Source organism: Corythoichthys intestinalis, chromosome 2 (assembly GCF_030265065.1).
Source record: "Corythoichthys intestinalis isolate RoL2023-P3 chromosome 2, ASM3026506v1, whole genome shotgun sequence".
Lineage (NCBI taxonomy): Eukaryota > Metazoa > Chordata > Actinopteri > Syngnathiformes > Syngnathidae > Corythoichthys > Corythoichthys intestinalis.
The window spans coordinates 67,810,046-67,829,157 of NC_080396.1; the positions used below are offsets into that span (position 1 = coordinate 67,810,046).

At 39.7% G+C, this 19,112-nt stretch overlaps 1 protein-coding gene across 1 annotated transcript; it reads right to left on the bottom strand.

The window, feature by feature from the left end:
* Window positions 1–5,305: 5,305 nt before the first annotated feature.
* On the bottom strand, window positions 5,306–18,879 carry LOC130912184 (aquaporin-4). Its single transcript, XM_057830071.1, has 6 exons — window positions 18,865–18,879; window positions 16,438–16,632; window positions 16,199–16,360; window positions 14,466–14,630; window positions 9,691–9,771; window positions 5,306–5,509 (listed from the first exon to the last, which is right to left on the bottom strand). Exons 1-6 carry the CDS (start codon window positions 18,877–18,879, stop codon window positions 5,306–5,308), a joined length of 822 nt encoding a protein of 273 aa, XP_057686054.1.
* Between the last annotated feature and the right edge of the window lie 233 nt (window positions 18,880–19,112).

Below are 19,112 nucleotides of genomic sequence, written 5' to 3' on the forward strand. Positions count from 1 at the left end.
AATGTGTTTGTCTTTGTCTAGTTTTTGTTGACGAAAATTCAAGACTAAATTCGTCTAGTTTTGTTTTTATTAATATAAATATTTTCGTCCGTAAAATTAAAACCTTTAATCAGACCTACCTGGAAGCCACGAAATGTATGTAAAAAAAAAAGTTGTCCGAGAGTTTAAGAGTACACTTTTCTGATGCTAATGCAAACGTGAATGCTATGCTAACGCTACGAGTTACATTTAGTGTGCGATGATCACTCAGCCCAGATCTTTAAAGGCTAAAGAAACAGTGCATGTTTTCTCTTGCCAAGATAAGACGACAAATCTTAGCATGTGTTTCAAAGGTTAGGGTTTAGGGACTCATGTAATTATTGTTGCGATGTATCATTGGTGAAACTGGTAGATTCGTTGTTGGCAACATATTTTTCTATCATTTTCATTTCAATGGTAAGCATCACCTTTTTCCTTTTTTCCACCACCTGCACTAAAATTGTTGGAACCCCTGTTGATTTCTCTCACAAGAAAATCTGCCATGCGTCCGTCTTGCGGCGCTGTCATGTCGTCTTATTTCAAGCATGTCGTCGGATGTAGAAACAAATGGCGAGTCAAATTTTACGTCAGATGTCGAAAAGATCGTGTGTCGAAGCGATCATATGTCGAGGTACCGCTGTAGGCTGAATTCCTTAGCAGAGTGGTTGTCCATGTCAGTCTGAATACAATTCCACCTCAAGTTGTATTTTTTATTTTGTTTCTGAAGCCATACCAATCGTTGCCCCCTGCTTTGTACGCCGTGATTCATTGTCAGTGGTGGCAAGACAAAAATAAGGACTGATACAGTATATCTTTTTTTTAAGTACACGTCTAGGTAGTACTTGAACACATCACCAGTAATGAACTGGAGGTCATAGGGTGCATTGGGTCTCTTATCATCTGACACCCTAGCTCCGGCAAACCAGCCAGGGGTGATCAGCCCCCAACTTGTGTCCAAGTGGCCTGCTACTCCAAGGACCCCCCCCTCCGGATCCATAGCCATCTTGAGGCTTTTTCCGCAGCCTCAGAGATTGATTTGATGGCTCTTCGGCACAGCTGCCCTTTTACTCCAAGGAGTTTAAGGGTTCGAGATAATGACTGGCCAGCAAAACCCCGACACCCCACCTCAACTGGTTGGCAGCGGACTTTCCAGCCATTGCTCTAGCACTCGGTTACCAACTCCACATATTTGTCCCTCAGACGTTCATTGGCCTCCTCCAGTCTGTCTTCCCAGGGGACAGTAAGCTCACCCAGGACCACTTGCTTTGTCGACTCTGACGTTAGCACCATGTTTGGGCGGAGTGAAGTGGCAAGGAAACTCTGGAACTCTGGGAACTTGAGCTGTCTCCCCAGGTCGACTTGGAGTTTCAGTTTTGGTGGTGAGAAGCCCCCCAGAGGTACTTGGCTGATATTGGTACCTTTCCCCAGCTCTGACAAAGGTTATGGACTGCTTGGGAGTGTGCTGGTACCTTTAGTAGGCAATAGCTGCATTGAGCCAATCGGCCAGGGCCCTGAGAACCTGGTGGTGACGCCAACGGTACCGCCCTTCCCCCAAGGCCTTTGGGCAGCAGCTGAGGATGTGCTCTAGGGTGGCTCTCTTCTGGCACAGCTGGCATTCGGCAGTGTTTGCTAATGACCAGTGCTGCAAGTTAGTTGGGCTTAGGAGAACGTTGTACACTGAGTGGATGAGAATCTTGATGTGCTGGGGTTCAAGCTTCCAGAGCTCTGGCCAGGTGATTTTTCACTGTTCGGCATGCTCCCACCTTGTCCAGGCGGCTTGTTGATGCATTTTGACATGCCGGTCCCCCTCCACCTTTGCTCTGATCACATCCTCTACCATCTGACGTTTTTCTTTCCCTCTGGCTTTGTCGTGGCAGGGCTTGGGGTAGCTTCCAAGCCCTGCCCGGCTCATAACATAAATCAAAGTAAAATCTGTCAAACTTCTGTACAAAAGTAAAAATGAATTTCTGCTGTGAAATGGATACTATATGTATACAACCCTTTTTGGTGCAGATGAGTGGGAAAAAAAACACAATGTAGTCATTTTTTAAGTTTTTTTTATAGTGCCTGTACTAGGAGGGGAAAAGTCACCAAACAGCTACAATCTAATCAATTCTGGCAGTATAATCAAAACTGAACTGACAGCAAAACAGGTCCCGTAGGAAGAAAAGCGAGCAATATACAGTAGAATAGGACGATAAAACATTTGAATGCCCAAGGATGACATCACCATTGACATGTTTGTTTGTTTGTTTGTTTGTTTGTTTGTTTGTTTGTTTGTTTGTTTGTTTGTTTGTTTGTTTTTTCGAGCAAAACTGAAATTGACAACCTGCAAGTTGACAAGCTATAAAGTTTCTCACCTCCAGTTAGGGTTTCGCTGTTTAAAATTATCATTATTTTAATGGCTCCTGTTCAAAATTTTTCTTCCCGCAGAAAATTGAGATTTCCAATGATGAATCACACATGCATATAGGACAATTTTGAATATATAGGCATCGTCGATCTCGTGAAAGAGGACATTGCCTCACTCAAAAGGTAAGATTTTTTTTTTTTTCTTTGTTTCTTTGCACTTTCTTCTATGATCTACTTTATTACAGGTATTAACAGTTAGGCTAGGTACAGTGAAGAAAACAGGTATTTGAACACCCTGCTATTTTGCAAGTTCTCCCACTTAGAAATCATAGAGAGGTCTGAAATTTTCATGGTAGGTCCATGTCCACTGTAGGAGAGAATCGAAAAAGAAAAATGCAGAAATCATAATGTATGATTTTTTTTAACAATGTATTTGTGTGATACAGCTGCAAATAAATATTTGCATAATAATAAACACCTGAGAAAACGAATGTTGATATTTGGTACAGTAGCATTTATTTGCTATTACAGAGGTCAAACGTTTCCTGTAGTTTTTCACCAGGTTTGCACACACTTCAGGAGGGATCTTGGCCCACACATCGGTTAGGTTTCTCGGCTATCGCTGAGAAACACTGAGTTTGAGCTCCCTCCTAAGGTTTTCTATTGGGTTTAGGTCTGGGGACAGGCTAGGCCATGCTAGAACCTTGTTATGCTTCTTACTGAGCCACTCTTTGGTTTTCCTGACCGTGTGCTTCGGGTCATTGGAAGACCCAGGAATGACCCATCTACAATGCTCTGACTGAAGGAAGAAGGTTGTTCCCCAAAATCTCACAATACAGAGACCCAGTCATCCTGTCTTTAATACAGTGCACTCGTCCTGTCACATGCGCAGAAATACACCCCCAAAGCACGATGCCACCACTCCCATGCTTTACAGTAGGGATGGAGTTCTTGAGATAGTACACATCATTCTTCTTCCTCCAAACATGGTAAGTGGAATTATGACCAAAATGTTCTATTTTATTCTCATCTGATCACAAAACTTGCTCCCATAACTCCTCTGCATCATCCAAATGGTCATCGGAAAACTTGAGACGGACTTGACATGGGATGGTTTAAGCAGGGGAACCTTCCGTGCCATGCATGATTTCAAACAATGACGTCCAGTGTATTACCAACAGTAACTTTGGAATAGGTGGTCCCAGCTCTTTTCAGGTTATTGACCAACTCCTGCGGTGTAGTTCTGGGCTGATTCCTCACCTTTCTTAGGATCATTGAGAACCCACGAGGTGATATCTTACATCCGACTGAGATTGACCGTGAGGTTTAGCTTCTTCCAGTTTGTAATGAGTGCTACAACAGTGGACCTTTTTTCACCAAGCTGCTTGGCAATTGCTCCATATCCCTTTCTAGCCTTGTGGAGGTGAACAATTTTGTCTCTGGTGTCTTTGGACAGCTCTTTGGTCTTGACCATGTTGCAAGTTTGAGTCTTACTGATTCTATTGGATGGACATGTGTTTTTATGCTGCCATCGACCTCAAACAAGTGCATCTGATCAAGCATAATACATGGAGTGGAGGTGGACTTTTTGTTGGGTCTAAACTTACTATTGTACTGAGAAAATAATAAAGGACCTGAGGGAGGGCTGAGAGAGAATCAGAACGAAGACAGAGATAAGGTTTTTATGCTGACGGCCGTCAGGAGAAAGGTTGATGCGGAGCGAGTGGCTCACAACAAGCTTATCTGACCTTCCCCTGAGGAGCGCAGCCTTTTATTAAAAAGTGGGAGAGCATTCATTGCACATGCGTAAGTTTTGTTTTATCGAGATTGTATCATTTACTGAGAACAGAAACCAGAATGAAACATTATGGTGACGTTTACTGAAAACAGAAACTTTACTCACTAAAGCACAAGTGAATAGACTTTTACATGAGGAAACATAATCATAACACCTAGTTTTAAACACACATAATTGCATTAATTTTTGTAAATATTGTTATTGCATTAAAGCACATCTTACACTTTTAATAAGCAGACTAACAGGTCTTTCAGAGTGAAAATTCTAGCTGATAGACAGGTGTTGAAATACTAATTTGCAGCTGTATCACACAAATAAATTGTTTTAAAAATCATGCATTGTGATTTCTGGATTTTTCTTTTTAGATTATCTCTCTGACAGTGGACATGCACCTACGATGAAAATTTCAGACTCCTTCATAATTTCTAAGTGGGAGAACTTGTAAAATAGCAGGGTGTTCATATTCCAATTTTCTTCACTGTATATGGAATGATTCAAATGTGTTTGGTTCATCCCAGTTTTACCCCAATTATAAAATTTAATGTGGCGTGTCAGTAGTCCTTGGAACTGATTAGGATATTTACTTGTAAAACCTCTCTATTTACTAAATTAATTTCATAAGTAGAGGTACCACTGTACTCTAGATTCATTTGAGCATGCAGAAGTTTAGAATCAAACGAAAAATATATTTTGTACATTTTTTTAATGTGGTATCGGTACAGCATTGACAATATCGACAAAGTAGCAAGAGCCAAAAAATGGTACCAATGCAACACTACTTATAACGTTTTTCCTATACGTAGCTATTAATTTGCTTGGATCTGTTTGATTGAGAATAAAAGGCCCGGGAGAAGAGACAAACACCAAGGCAGGAACTAAAAGCGTCATTAAAGCTCCTTAGCATTTCAAAGCCTTGCTGCCCTCAGGATGCAACGTACACAACAACAATGAGTGTGGGGTTGTTGTTTGTAGGAGGGATTTGATTAGCCTGCATTGTGTAGTCTAATGATTTGCAAATGTGAACGGTGTGTGAGAGAAGAAAATAACACACTATTGTCTCTGAGCTCGCAAACAAGCCACTACACATTCAGCCGTTCAGCCTTTGGGTGTTCCTATTCAGCACCATTAGTTGTTGTCTTATTTGTGGGCTTGTTTTGATCTATTTGCGTTCTGAGTGACCGTGGAAAGGGACGAACCAGTCATACTGGTCGTCTCCACTATCTCAATGTCCTTGCACGTCAAACATGCCACAAGCTTCTGGCGGGAGGCGCTTTGTGCAAAGAAGAACTCGTGGGACACGCCGGCCAGGACTGCTCCAAGGACCGGTCCGATCCAGTACACCTGCAGGAGAACGGAATTGGACAGGATTCATTATTAGTTACGCCTGAATGATAAAGCAGCATCAAAGTGTTTTACGTGACAATGATAACAGTGCTCCATTTTGATTCACTGAACAGGGCGGGTGTTATTTTCATTAATATTCAGGTTGTGTTGTGGTTGTGGATCATTGTATGGCTAAGTTTGCTGACTATTAGCATAAAAGCATTGTTAGCATGTATTTATGCACATAAAATTAACCCTGTGATTAATGAATTATGAAATCTTAGGTCAAGATTTTTTTTCTGAATTGTTTTTATCATTCTTAGGACATTAAAATAATGTTACATTTCTTATTTTTCAAAAGTATGATTTTTTTTTTCATCTGACCACACTGAGGACCACTGTGAGCAACATCATATATGTACGCTGTGGCCACACACCAGTATCACGCCTTTTCAAAACCTTGGATCATAGCAAGTAAAATGGCTTATTTAAAGAATGAAATTACAATGAACGATTTGACCAATTTAAAATGAAAAAGAAATATTGTTCATTAGATGTGTACTATGTTACATGAGAGAGTCCTGCTTTGGCCTGAGTAAGCTCCAGTTGTTGCATGGCTGAGTTTATAAAACATAATGAACAACCGCAATTGGAGTATATCAAACTCCCACATTAAAACTGTTCATACAATAAGCAGTGTCTAAGCAGCTGTACAGGATAGGTCTTAAAAAGAAATGAAAAAAAAAGAAAAAACTGAAAAAATCTCACTCAGTTGCATCGCTTGTTCTACTATTTGTACATACTCTGACAGCCATTCCATCTTAAAAGTAATCACGCGATAATATCTTGTTAAAATCATGGTGTTTTTAATTATGCTCTCTCATGCTTTAGGGGTTTAAAAAAAATTGAAAACACTCAGGTTACTTGAAGTTCCGCTCTGAGACCCCAAATTTGGCCAAATTTCAAAATTGCCCTATATGCATTAGGGTTGGAAATCTCTGGCATGAAGCCAATTTGATCTGTATCTACTGTAGATACACAGGTTACGATTCGATTAAAAAACGATACATTTTTAAGGCAGAGCGATTCGATACAGTTTAGGAACGATACAGTTCAATACAGTGTGAAAACGATACAATACTAAACATTCGTTATTTGTTCTTACATTATTTTAAACACAAAAGAAAACATTTCCGCAAACAAAAGTAAACAACAAAATTCCTTACCAATTTATGTTTATTTTTGAGACATGAACAAAAAATAAGACTTGCTGAATGACCATTATGTTGGATAGGATCTATAGTTAAATAAAACTTTAGAGACAGACAACAATAAAGTGCAATATTTCAATCTGCATTTCCTGGTGTTTTGAACACAAGAGGCAGGTAATTTAAGTGCAACATTTCGATATAAACATCTTCCAAACTAAAAAATATATGCAACAGCACTAAAAAAATTGTTTTTAAAAAGAACAATTAAACCTGCTAGTATTATCATAATAAATGATATATAAAGCATAATACTACTATGCTTTACCACTGGCATAGTATATGGTATATGGCATTTTAGCCAGACTGGTCAACAATCATTACTTTAACCTTATACACAGCAAATTCATTCACTTTTGCCTGTGCGTACACCTTTTAACTCATCACTTCCCACATCTATTTTGAAGGGAAGATTTTTCTTAAAGAAGATCAACTGATCCACATGTTCATGTTTAAGTAGACTGCGTTTTGTGGAAACAATATCTCCAGCTGGTATACCGTAAAAAAGTAAAACATGGACCTTTAACTGCCAATCTGGAGTGACGTGGTGGGCCATGATTGTCACATAGGACTCATATCCACCTGATGGCCAAGCATCAATCGTCACTGCCACTTGCTCTGCATTTTCTATTTCTTTTTCAAAGTGGCTTTTCACTTCAGCATGCAACTCTAGCATGCATGTATTAGTGATATGCTTTCGGGACAGTACTGTATAGCGTGGCTATAAGGTACGCATAAAATCCTGAAATCCTCCCCACTCAACTAAACTGTACGGGCATAGTCCCTTGACGATGAAACTGGTTATAGATGCTGTTATTTCCTTAGCTCGTGCTTTATTGTGGCCAAGTTGCCCAAAATAGTTTGAAATTTAGCATGCTCTTGCTCCTTGCTCGTCTTTAACTCACTCTACTCGTCTCCGTTTTCTCGTTGCGTGAAAGTCAAGATTTGTTGTACTACGAGTGGACTTCAGAGCTGCTTGGCACAGCTTGCCTGGCTTTTATAGAGTTGTCCATCGTTCTTGCAAAAATCTGAACACGCTCCAAACTTTTGACTTTTGTTGTCCTGGCACGTTTAAAATCGGTTGCTGTGATTCACCACTTCGGCCGGGCAAGTTGGCGCTGGCGTCGGTGCTCATGCTGTTTGTCCATGATTTTAGCTTCTTGCTTCGTCAACACTGCTACGTTTAGCTTTGGGCTGTGAAAGAACACATGAATAGAATGCTACGGCGCATGCGCGACTGTCAGCTTTCGCGTTATTATTTTAGAGAAGAAAACAGTAAATCCTTGGGTAACCGAAACTTATTTTCGCGATAGCCGGTTCATAGCTCTAAAATCGATTCATGGAAGGATTTGTGGCTGTTTACTGTCGAATGGTTAGTCTGCTACCGATACAGCCGAATCGCTCGCCTGTAAAACCGGATAACCGGTCATATCGGTTTATCGTTCTCAAGCTTAATATGCATGTGTGATACACCGTTGAAAAGCTTAAAATCTCAATTTTGCGGGGGAAGAAAATGTTTGAGCAATAGGGTATTTTTAAAAATAAAAATAAAAAAACATTTTTTCAAACAGCAAAACCCTAATTGGAGGTGAGAGCATGAGAGAGCATAATTAAAAATGCCATGATTTTAACGAGATAATATCACGTACTTACCTCTTTTCGATCCAAAAACTCCATGTAGCATTTATCACTGGGTGTCAAGACACAGCTGTGAATGGCCACAGCTGGGGATTTTATGGGTGAAACATGGTAATATAACAAGGATGCAGAAATCGCAGACATCAAGGAGAGGTCGAGATTTTCTTTTTCATATATTTACTCTTTAAAAAAATTTTTTTTTCCATTTTTTTTTTGTATGGATCGATTATTTATCATCTAAAACATTGGGGAAAATGCGACACTAACAAAAAAAAACATACAGTTAAGCGATAGTTATGAGGTAAATATCCGTGACTTATTCACAGACACTATTTTTTTTATTGTGACGTAATTTGTTTAAAGTTTAAAAAATCAGAGTGATTAATTTTTTAAATAGTTTTTTTTTTTTTTTTACTAAATATTAGACATCATTTAATGATTCTAAGCTAAAAATGACAGACATTTCAAATATTAAATATAATTACCTTCTTTTTATGGCTGGGTTGAAACAAAAGCGGTTACACGGTGTCTGTAAACGGGGGTCTCCAAGGTAAATCGGACATATTAAAAATAGTTCGGGGGCTCAATGCGCAATGAATTTTTTGAAATTTTATTTATTTATTTTTTTTAAACCACTGTAGCTCTTCGGGCATAGAAGTACTGACAGAAAATGCTGGTTGTAGTAGACACGGGTGGCAGATAGTCGGCTACATCGTATTCAGAGGATATTTACTTGCAGTTACACCAACTGACCGATAAATTTACCACAACGGACTATGGCAGTAGAGACCACTCCCGAGGTTGCTATGAGGTTGTACGATTGAAACCAATGCAATAAAGAGAAAGTTAAGTTTTAGTAGCTGTCCACTGTAGTGACCACTATGCACCAGAGGGTTAACATGCTCTGAGCATTGATTTGCAGCCTTTGTTACTTTGACTAGAGAAATACAAGAACTACTACTTTGTTTAATATGACTCGTTCAACATTACTTTTTTATACATGTTTTTAGTGTAACCTGCATCTTTAACAGGGTTGTGCCAAATACTATATACATATGACATGAGTATTAAAATATCACATTAAAAGTACATTCTCTAAAATATCCTCCAATTCTGAAATGAGCCATGTCATTGACGGTGGTGTGGAACTGGGCAGAAATTATTAGAGTGATACGGTGGAGTACTATACAATCCAAAACAACAATACTTGTACTAATTTAGTGCTTGGTGTGCCTTCTTTTCAGTGAACCGCTCGGTACAATATAACAACATATTAGGACTGGGAGTGCTCACCCAATGGTTTTCCCAAAATCCTGTCACGAGGGCCGGACCCAGAGAGCGAGCAGGGTTCATACTTGCACCAGAGAAACGAGCCTGCTCGGGAAAGATGTGAGCTGTCAAAATGTTCCAAATCATAATCCATCCATTTCCTACAGCGCTTGTCAGCATTAATATGATAATCCATCCCAGTCCAGCTCTGGACTGGTCCCAAGCCAATAGCAGGGCACAAAGAGATATAGTACTCACACATCTATAAACTCTATAAAATCTTCAATAAATGGACTACTTTTAACTAAAGCTCATTTTCTGTATTTTTTTGGGCAGCATTCATTTTCAACTATAAAATTATGCTTTGGAGCAATCTGTAAGTATATTTTTAAAGCATAAAAAAAACTATTCTGCAAGCTGAATAACCCACACAAACAGGTGTTAGTGCTGTGGGTGGACCCACCGGTCACCAGGTTTTAGAGGGCAAAAACTTTTTCACACAATGAATTTATTTTCCCCTAAAGAACAAATTTGCCCTTTAAGACTACTTTTATGGTTATTTTGGTTATATTGGTCTGATATTTACCGTAAATACCCAAATATAACACGCACCCGTGTATAACGCGCACCCGAAATTTACCTGTAAAACCCAGGGAAAATTCTTGTACTCGTGTATAAAGAGCACCCTAATTTTAGCACCAGTAAATGTGAATCTTGTGTCTCGAACTTTTATACGTTTCTTACCAGTAATCGGAAAGAGCGGCTCACAGTACAAATGAAACGAACTCACGGAAATCATTCAACCAACCAGAGTGAAGTTTTACCGAAACAAAAAGGTGACGTCGTATACCGTAATGGTCTGCACGGATATGATAAGAAAACACCAGTAAAATCTGCATTTTTTAATTTCTTTTGTCATATATATATATTTTTAAATGAATATTAATTTTCTGTGGTATAATTGCTCACAGTATACGTTAATAGTTTTCACAAAGCGAGTTTTAACAGAATTCACCTGCGGAACTAATGTTGGCAAGTTGTGTAGTTCCCAGGTGGAAGAGTTTAGTGAAAGGGAACAGCCGGAAGTAAACAGACGGCCCCCACGAGTTGCATGCAAGACGTATGTTGTGACTTTGTGAGTTTCGATGTCGATAAAACGCGGCATGGCTCCGTGGTTCAACACTCCTCCTCAGACTCCTGTCCTAGCTCGCCACACGGTCAATATCTATACGAAACGGATCGCCGTATAGACCCTACCCACGTGACGTCACAACTCCTTCCTCCTGACTGGTGCCACCCATTTGTCCGTCAACACATCATGTTTACCTGTTACGGCTACGTACATTCCTCCTATTTACGACGTGTTTTTCTGCTCGTTAACATTAAAAATCAAAATGGTGAAGGCGTGTGTGGCGGTCGGTTGCAATAACAGAGAAGATAGACGGAGAAGACGGAGAGACTTGAAGTTCTACCGGATTCCGAGAGACCCGGAGAGAAGAGAGCGAGATGGGCTGCTGCAATTCGACGAGAAAACTGGGCTCCAAACGATTACCACAGATTATGTAGTAGTCATTTTATATCTGGTAAGATGCATTTAATATATATTTAGAGGGTTTTGGGCTGACAACCACAATTAAGATCATTGCTAGGCTAATCGCCGACAACATACACGTATGTATGTAGTGAGAGTGCTATCGCTAAACCATATAAACATTAAAAGCCCTAACTCCATTGACAAACGACATGAAATACATTAGACTTGACAGTGGATGTTAGCAATAACAAAAGATTTTGAATTGAAAATTTCGTAACTCACCTTTCCAAGCACAAGATAGATTCCTGCCGAATTTTCTTGGACAAGGACCTGTTTCACCCAACCAGCAACGAAGTATTTATAAGCCTCCAAGCTCTTAAAGTTTTTCAAACTTTCGTGAGAATAGGCTGATTTTGTGTGGACAAGATAGTTGTACAGTTCAGGGTGGCTAGCAGATGTCAGGCAAATACAGCGGAGACAGCGGGTCGAAAAACATCGATTTAGGCATCAAATATGGATCTGGCGAATGGATAAACTCAAGCTTTTCCACATAACGCCTTTTATGCAACGCATCAAGTGAGTTTACAGCATCCGAAAGCACCGGGTCTTCCATGAAATGCATTATAAATTGCTCGATCAATTGAGACCATTGATAATACAGACACAAAATGACGGACAAGGGGGCGGAACCATACAGCGAGCACGTGATTTTGTGACGTCGGTGGGTAGGGTCTATACGTTCTCTTCAAGACAACATGGCCGTGTCAATAGGCCGGCATGTTGCGACAACAAGGTAAGAAAAATGTACCGGTAAATAATAGACGAATAATACAACAAAAGCATTTTGATTTTATTAGATGTGAAAAATATCATGAAAACAATTATTTACAACATGAAAGTTGATTATTATATCACTGTCATTCGGATCAGGTAATATTGTGCTGGTCCATGCTGACACTGGAACATGAATCATGATGAATCTTTCTGTCTCCATCCCTCTACCTGTGTATAATGCGCACCCATGATTTTATAAGTGCATTTTGGGAGGAAAAGTGCGCGTTATATTTGGGTATTTACAGTAAATTTGTTTTATGACGTTAAGAAAAGGGGTAAATACAATATCATGCAGTACAGTGCCTTGCAAAAGTATTCGGCCCCCTTGAACCTTGCAACTTTTCGCCACATTTCAGGCTTCAAACATAAAGATATAAAATTTTAATTTTTTGTCAAGAATCAACAACAAGTGGGACACAATCGTGAAGTGGAACAAAATTTATTGGATAATTCAAACTTTTTTAACAAATAAAAAACTGAAAAGTGGGGCGTGCAATATTATTCGGCCCCCTTGCGTTAATACTTTGTAGCGCCACCTTTTGCTCCAATTACAGCTGCAAGTCGCTTGGGGTATGTTTCTATCAGTTTTGCACATCGAGAGACTGACATTCTTGCCCATTCTTCCTTGCAAAACAGCTCGAGCTCAGTGAGGTTGGATGGAGAGTGTTTGTGAACAGCAGTCTTCAGCTCTTTCCACAGATTCTCGATTGGATTCAGGTCTGGACTTTGACTTGGCCATTCTAACACCTGGATATGTTTATTTTTGAACCATTCCATAGTAGATTTGGCTTTATGTTTTGGATCATTGTCCTGTTGGAAGATGAATCTCCGTCCCAGTCTCAGGTCTTGTGCAGATACCAACAGGTTTTCTTCCAGAATGTTCCTGTATTTGGCTGCATCTATCTTCCCGTCAATTTTAACCATCTTCCCTGTCCCTGCTGAAGAAAAGCAGGCCCAAACCATAATGCTGCCACCACCATGTTTGACAGTGGGGATGGTGTGTTCAGGGTGATGAGCTGTGTCGCTTTTACGCCAAACATATCGTTTTGCATTGTGGCCAAAAAGTTCAGTTGGTTTCATCTGACCAGAGCACCTTCTTCCACATGTTTGGTGTGTCTCCCAGGTGGCTTGTGGCAAACTTTAAACGAGACTTTTTATGGATATCTTTGAGAAATGGCTTTCTTCTTGCCACTCTTCCATAAAGGCCAGATTTGTGCAGTGTACGACTGATTGTTGTCCTATGGACAGACTCTCCCACCTCAGCTGTAGATCTCTGCAGTTCATCCAGAGTGATCATGGGCCTCTTGGCTGCATCTCTGATCAGTTTTCTCCTTGTTTGAGAAGAAAGTTTGGAAGGACGGCCGGGTCTTGGTAGATTTGCAGTGGTCTGATGCTCCTTCCATTTCAATATGATGGCTTGCACAGTGCTCCTTGAGATGTTTAAAGCTTGGGAAATCTTTTTGTATCCAAATCTGGTTTTAAACTTCTCCACAACAGTATCTCGGACCTGCCAGGTGTGTTCCTTGGTTTTCATAATGCTCTCTGCACTTTAAACAGAACCCTGAGACTATCACAGAGCAGGTGCATTTATACGGAGACTTGATTACACACAGGGGGATTCTATTTATCAACATCGGTCATTTAGGACAACATTAGATCATTCAGAGATTCTCACTGAACTTCTGGAGTGAGTTTGCTGCACTGAATGTAAAGGGGCCGAATAATATTGCACGCCCCACTTTTCAGTTTTTTATTTGTTAAAAAAGTTTAAATTATCCAATAAATGTTGTTCCACTTCACGATTGTGTCCCACTTGTTGTTGATTCTTGACAAAAAAATTACATTTCATATCTTTATGTTTGAAGCCTGAAATGTGGCGAAAGGTTGCAAGATTCAAGGGGGCCGAATACTTTTGCAAGGCACTGTATGTACAGTAAATGGACATAGACTTGTATAGCACTTTTCTTCCTTCAAGGTACTCAAATCGCTTTGACACTACATATACAATGTAAACCTACTGATCATGCAGCATCAGGAGCAACGTGGGGTTCAGTGTCTTGCTCAAGATACTTAGACAAGATCACCAAGGCAGGCAACCTCTGGGTTGGGGAAGGCCTATTCTACCACTGAGCTACATGGACCCATGTTTTGCCTCGTGCTGTATGCTTATTCCTGAACCATCCAAACCAACCAATTCCAGCCTGACGTGGCTGGGACAAGCTGTGGCAGGATTTGTGGCTCCAGGATTGGGCTTCATAGCCATATGGAGTGGCATCGTTGACAGCAATGTTAGCCACTGACCACATTTACACAACGGAAGCTAAAGTACGTCATCTTCGACTATGATGCTCATTATAAATGGCTATATATTAAAATAAGTATACACCGTTAAATTTACTGTATTTATACTACAAGATAAAAACCTCCTTACCCCTATCATCACCCCAGCAGTGTGTGCCAGTCCAATAGCCAGATTTCCCGGTTCTGGGCTTTCCCTTCGCCGTTGAGCCTCAACTGAGAACACTGTGAAAACCAACTGGAAGGTGCATAAGACTTCGATGCCAAGGGACTGTGCTGCATTCAAGTCAATGGGCACCTGGCACAGCAAGGAGTAAATACATTTATTTCATTTTCCATTCATCTTATGTAACTGCTTGGACATCTAATCCATCTGGACTCATATTAACTCATTGGCTGCCATTGACAGCGATAGACGTCCAATCCATGTGAACCTGGGGGAGGTTGGCAGCAAATGAACATTTGTTTGAAAAGAGTCACATCATCAGACATTGCTGTCAATGGCAATCAAATAGTTAATTATCTACACAACAGATGTCAAACTCAGGGTTAGTAAATCATGTGCATCCTACTAAATGACAAAACCAGGGCCTACAGCTATAAAGTGAATGTTTAGACTTTTTATAGGGCGACTCCAGTCAAAGTTGTACCATATTATTTTTTAGACCAGATTTATTCTCTGCAATGATCTGAAACGTACCAACAATACTAAGTCCCAATCTGTCCAGTATTTTTTTTACATCATTGACATCTAAAGTGCACCTGCCTCACGCTTCTGCAGTGAACACTTCACCTCACATGGCTACGAAAATTGGCTAGCGTGACAGATGGGTCATGTGTCAAATTTGTTAGATTTAAAACACTAGCTGAGCCGACAATATACCACGAAGGCATTTGTGGGACGCCAGCTACTCTTATTATTATCTTACTAACTAGCTATTAGATTAGAAACTAGCCTATACCTCCCAATCTCTATGCCTTGAACCTCAGACCATATCTTGATATATTCATCTTGCTCGACATAAGAATGATCCCTGGTATGCAAGGATAAACATATATGAACTACTCCTGTTAAGGTGTGTGCTGTACTGTGTAGTGGCGATGACTCGCGGGGTAATTTGCTACAGTATTTCATGTAAAACGCTGCCGTCAACATTACTTGAAAACGGTTTCAACCTCACCGTTTTTATTTGGCATCGATAGATCACGGAAAACTGCAAATATGATTGTTTTAATTTCATGGTAGGAAATATGTTGAGTGATGTTTCATATCTGTAGATTTTCTTTCGAGGATTTTTGTGTATTGTTTTTGGCCTAATAATGTGGTGTTTATGGCTCTCTCAGTCAAAAAGGTTCTCGACCCCTGGTCTAAACTGTATGCTTTTGCCTTGTGAGATTGCTACAAATGTTTATATTGTGAATATAATCCTCCACTGCATATTGTAAACCATTTTGCCTCAATCTGGAGGATGTTGCACTGGTTTTGCTCCGAAATAAATCACCTAAAACACTCTGGTATACTTCTGTCTGCAATGGGTTGTACCATTGGAGTCACGAAGCTTGTCGTCTTGGCACCCGTAAGTAAGGGGGCGGAGCGTTTTTTTGAAAGGTCAGTTTAGTAAAGTACCCCCTGAGGTTACAGTGGAACTTTAAGACTCTACAGGAATCTTGAAAACGTCAGATAGTTACTGTTATAAATGTTGAAAATTTGTCAGTATATATCAGTCCTTGATTAACTCACTTCTGATTTCAAAACCAGTAATACTATTAGGCATTCATTTTTGACGGTCCTCCGAGGGACACCACAATGACAAAAATGAGTTTGACACATCTGATGCACAGTGCACTATTTATGAAAGAACAAACCCTATTGACGAAGTAGTCTGCAGTGCTTTTGTGGGGCAAAGCCAAATAGAGGGCCCCAGACCCTAATGAAGCCCCCAAACACTGGGCAGTGACATAAACAAGAGCCCTCATGACGTCCAGCCTCCGTGTGGCCAGCAGGGACAACGTGACAGCCGGGTTAACCTGAGCACAAAGCACATTAACGCTTTTTCGTTTATAGAAATAAGCAACAACAACAAAAATCTAATCATCTAGGGTACCTGTGCCCCGCTAAATTCACCAAAACAGTGTCCGAGAGCAACGATCACAGCACCGACTGCCACTGCCGAGTACAAGGGTCCCTCGGGCTCTTCCCTATGGCCCGGCACCGAAGCACCCAGCACGGCGCTCACCAATACCAGCGTGCCAATCAGCTCTGCCATCACGGCTCGCCAGAACTGACGGCTTCGTAGCTCCTCATGTCGAGGGCACAAAGCAGTGTTTGTCAAAACTGAGTTTTTAATGCTCATTTAACTCATTGACAGCGATAGGCATCCAATCCATTGGAAGTGGGAAGATAGCAGATGATTGATGAATGTTCGCTCGCTGCCAGCCTCCCAGTTCAAATGCAGTAGACGTCTACTCGTGACAAACTCATTTAAATTCACAAACATCCAGATAATTGGACATCTATCATTGTCAATGACATTGAAAGAGTTAGAAACGATGAAATTGAATAAGAACAACAAAAATGAACGTCATAATCACTGTCTATCTTTTTTTATGTTTCAATTTTGTTAATGTTGACATTATATATGTATGTATATATATATATATATATGTGTGTGTGTGTGTGTGTGTGTGTGTGTGTGTGTGTATATACACAATACATACATACAATACACAAAACAATAAAAATCTAATATTTACATAAAAAAAGATAAAAATCTAAACAAAATGGTATATACAGTAGACTTATATAAAAATAATATAAATAAGTAGACATTACATTTTGGGTATGGATATACAGTACCCAAGGGCGTAGGTTTGCATAGGTATGGTAGGGACATAACATTACCAAGATTTCAGGATGCTCAAATTGTTCCCACCCACTTTCAAGCAACCTTATTTGCATTATATAATGAGTTCAGTTATATATAGAATAGACCCTACCAATATTAAGTATTATTTTCATGATGTTCTGACTTACATTTACCCCTTTTCACTTGCTGAATGTGCCAGTCCATTTTTTTTCTCTCAAATGCACGTTTGATTATTGACTTATTGACTTATTGATTATTGACACATACACTCACAACTCCAACAGAAATACAACATGTCACCACCACACTTCAAAGAAAAAGGATATTAGAAGTCCTTTTTCAGCCAACAGCAGCAACTACTGTAAGTAATGTAAAAAGTCATCGTGAGGTGGGAACACACCCCTAATTTTGCTACTGAAAGTCCGACCCTCATCAGAGTTAGCATAACATTAAATTGTGAATTTTCTATCCTACAAAACTCGAGTAGGAAGCTGCTTAGAGAGGCGTGTCCTCTTTTGTGTGTTTTCTACTGTTAAAGTACTGATAAAGTACTGTTAAAATAGTGAACCGAGGTTTACCCCCTTCTACCCAATTTTCATTTTTATTTGGTTAATCTGTTCTTCAAGGAGCCCGAGTGAGCTTTAATTTTTTGTTGAGTTCGGCTGTGCTTGTGGACAAAGGCAGTAGTGTTTTACCTGATAGAAGACTCCATCTTTATTTTATTTTTGTTATTCCCTGACTAAGGTTTTTCAGTTATATTTAATTTCTTTATTTAGACAGACAATGTCGAGTGGTCTTGAGACAAATGTTCATTTTTTGCATTCCTGGATAGTTAAGAGACTATTAATAAAGTTATGTTCAAATATTGCAATTTCAATTTGCAAAGAAAATCCAGGCATTTATTCTGGAAGTTGTCAAAATGTTTCTTCAGTAGTTTTTAAAAACAAGGTTTGAATCGACAAGTGTATCACCTGAGCAAATGAAAGTTAGTATAAGTCAATACAGATTTATTATGGATTGATCATTTAACCTATCAATTCATTAGGTTCATATTCGTGAGAAATGTAGCCCTGACCTTTATTCACCCAATCTATTTAGTCCCCAGCAAAAGTCGTACATGCAGGTTATGCTGTTACATCGTCCCTACCAATGTTGAGACCAAACCTACGCCCTTTACACCATCCGTTAATTTTATGCAGTTTGAATGAATAAATTCAACATTTTTCATGGGTTTTAATGCTGATTTAAAGGCCACTTTAAGGTAAAGTTGATCTGATACACATTTTATTCACATTCCTTTTTTTAACAACTCTCTGGCTCGTCGAAACTTGCTCATAGCTCGCGTTACGTCTTGCAACAGAGAGAAAACGATCAAGCAAAGGACAACCCGTAATACGAAAAGCAAGTCACAGCTAGACATGTCAGCCAAGGTACACATTAAACTCCATAAAATGTTCAATGTTATACTGTAGTAAAGGTAATGCAAAAATTAATTTTTTTGCAACTATAATAAAATTCACTACTAGGGGCCAACTTTCAGTTTAATTAGCAGTTCATCTGCTGTGCCATTCTCAATATACAGAAATCAATAACAACGGATCACATTATTTCAAGCAACTACTTTTTCACCTGTACAACAGCAAGACGATTAAAGATGATTCTCACCTCATGCCACGTCATTTACACCCACAAAAAGTCTCAGTATCTGTGATCAGGATGTGTCTCCGTCCTTTTATGGCATCTGTCTGTTTGTCAGGTGGTGAGGCGTTCAGAGTTGTCACTCCATCCTTCATTAGACACTGAGAGGTCTTCTGATGATAAGCACAGCCTCCTCCCACACTCTCACCCACCCTCATTCCTCTCCTTATTGAAAACCTTCGTCAGTAATGTCTATGTCCGCACATGAGTCATCA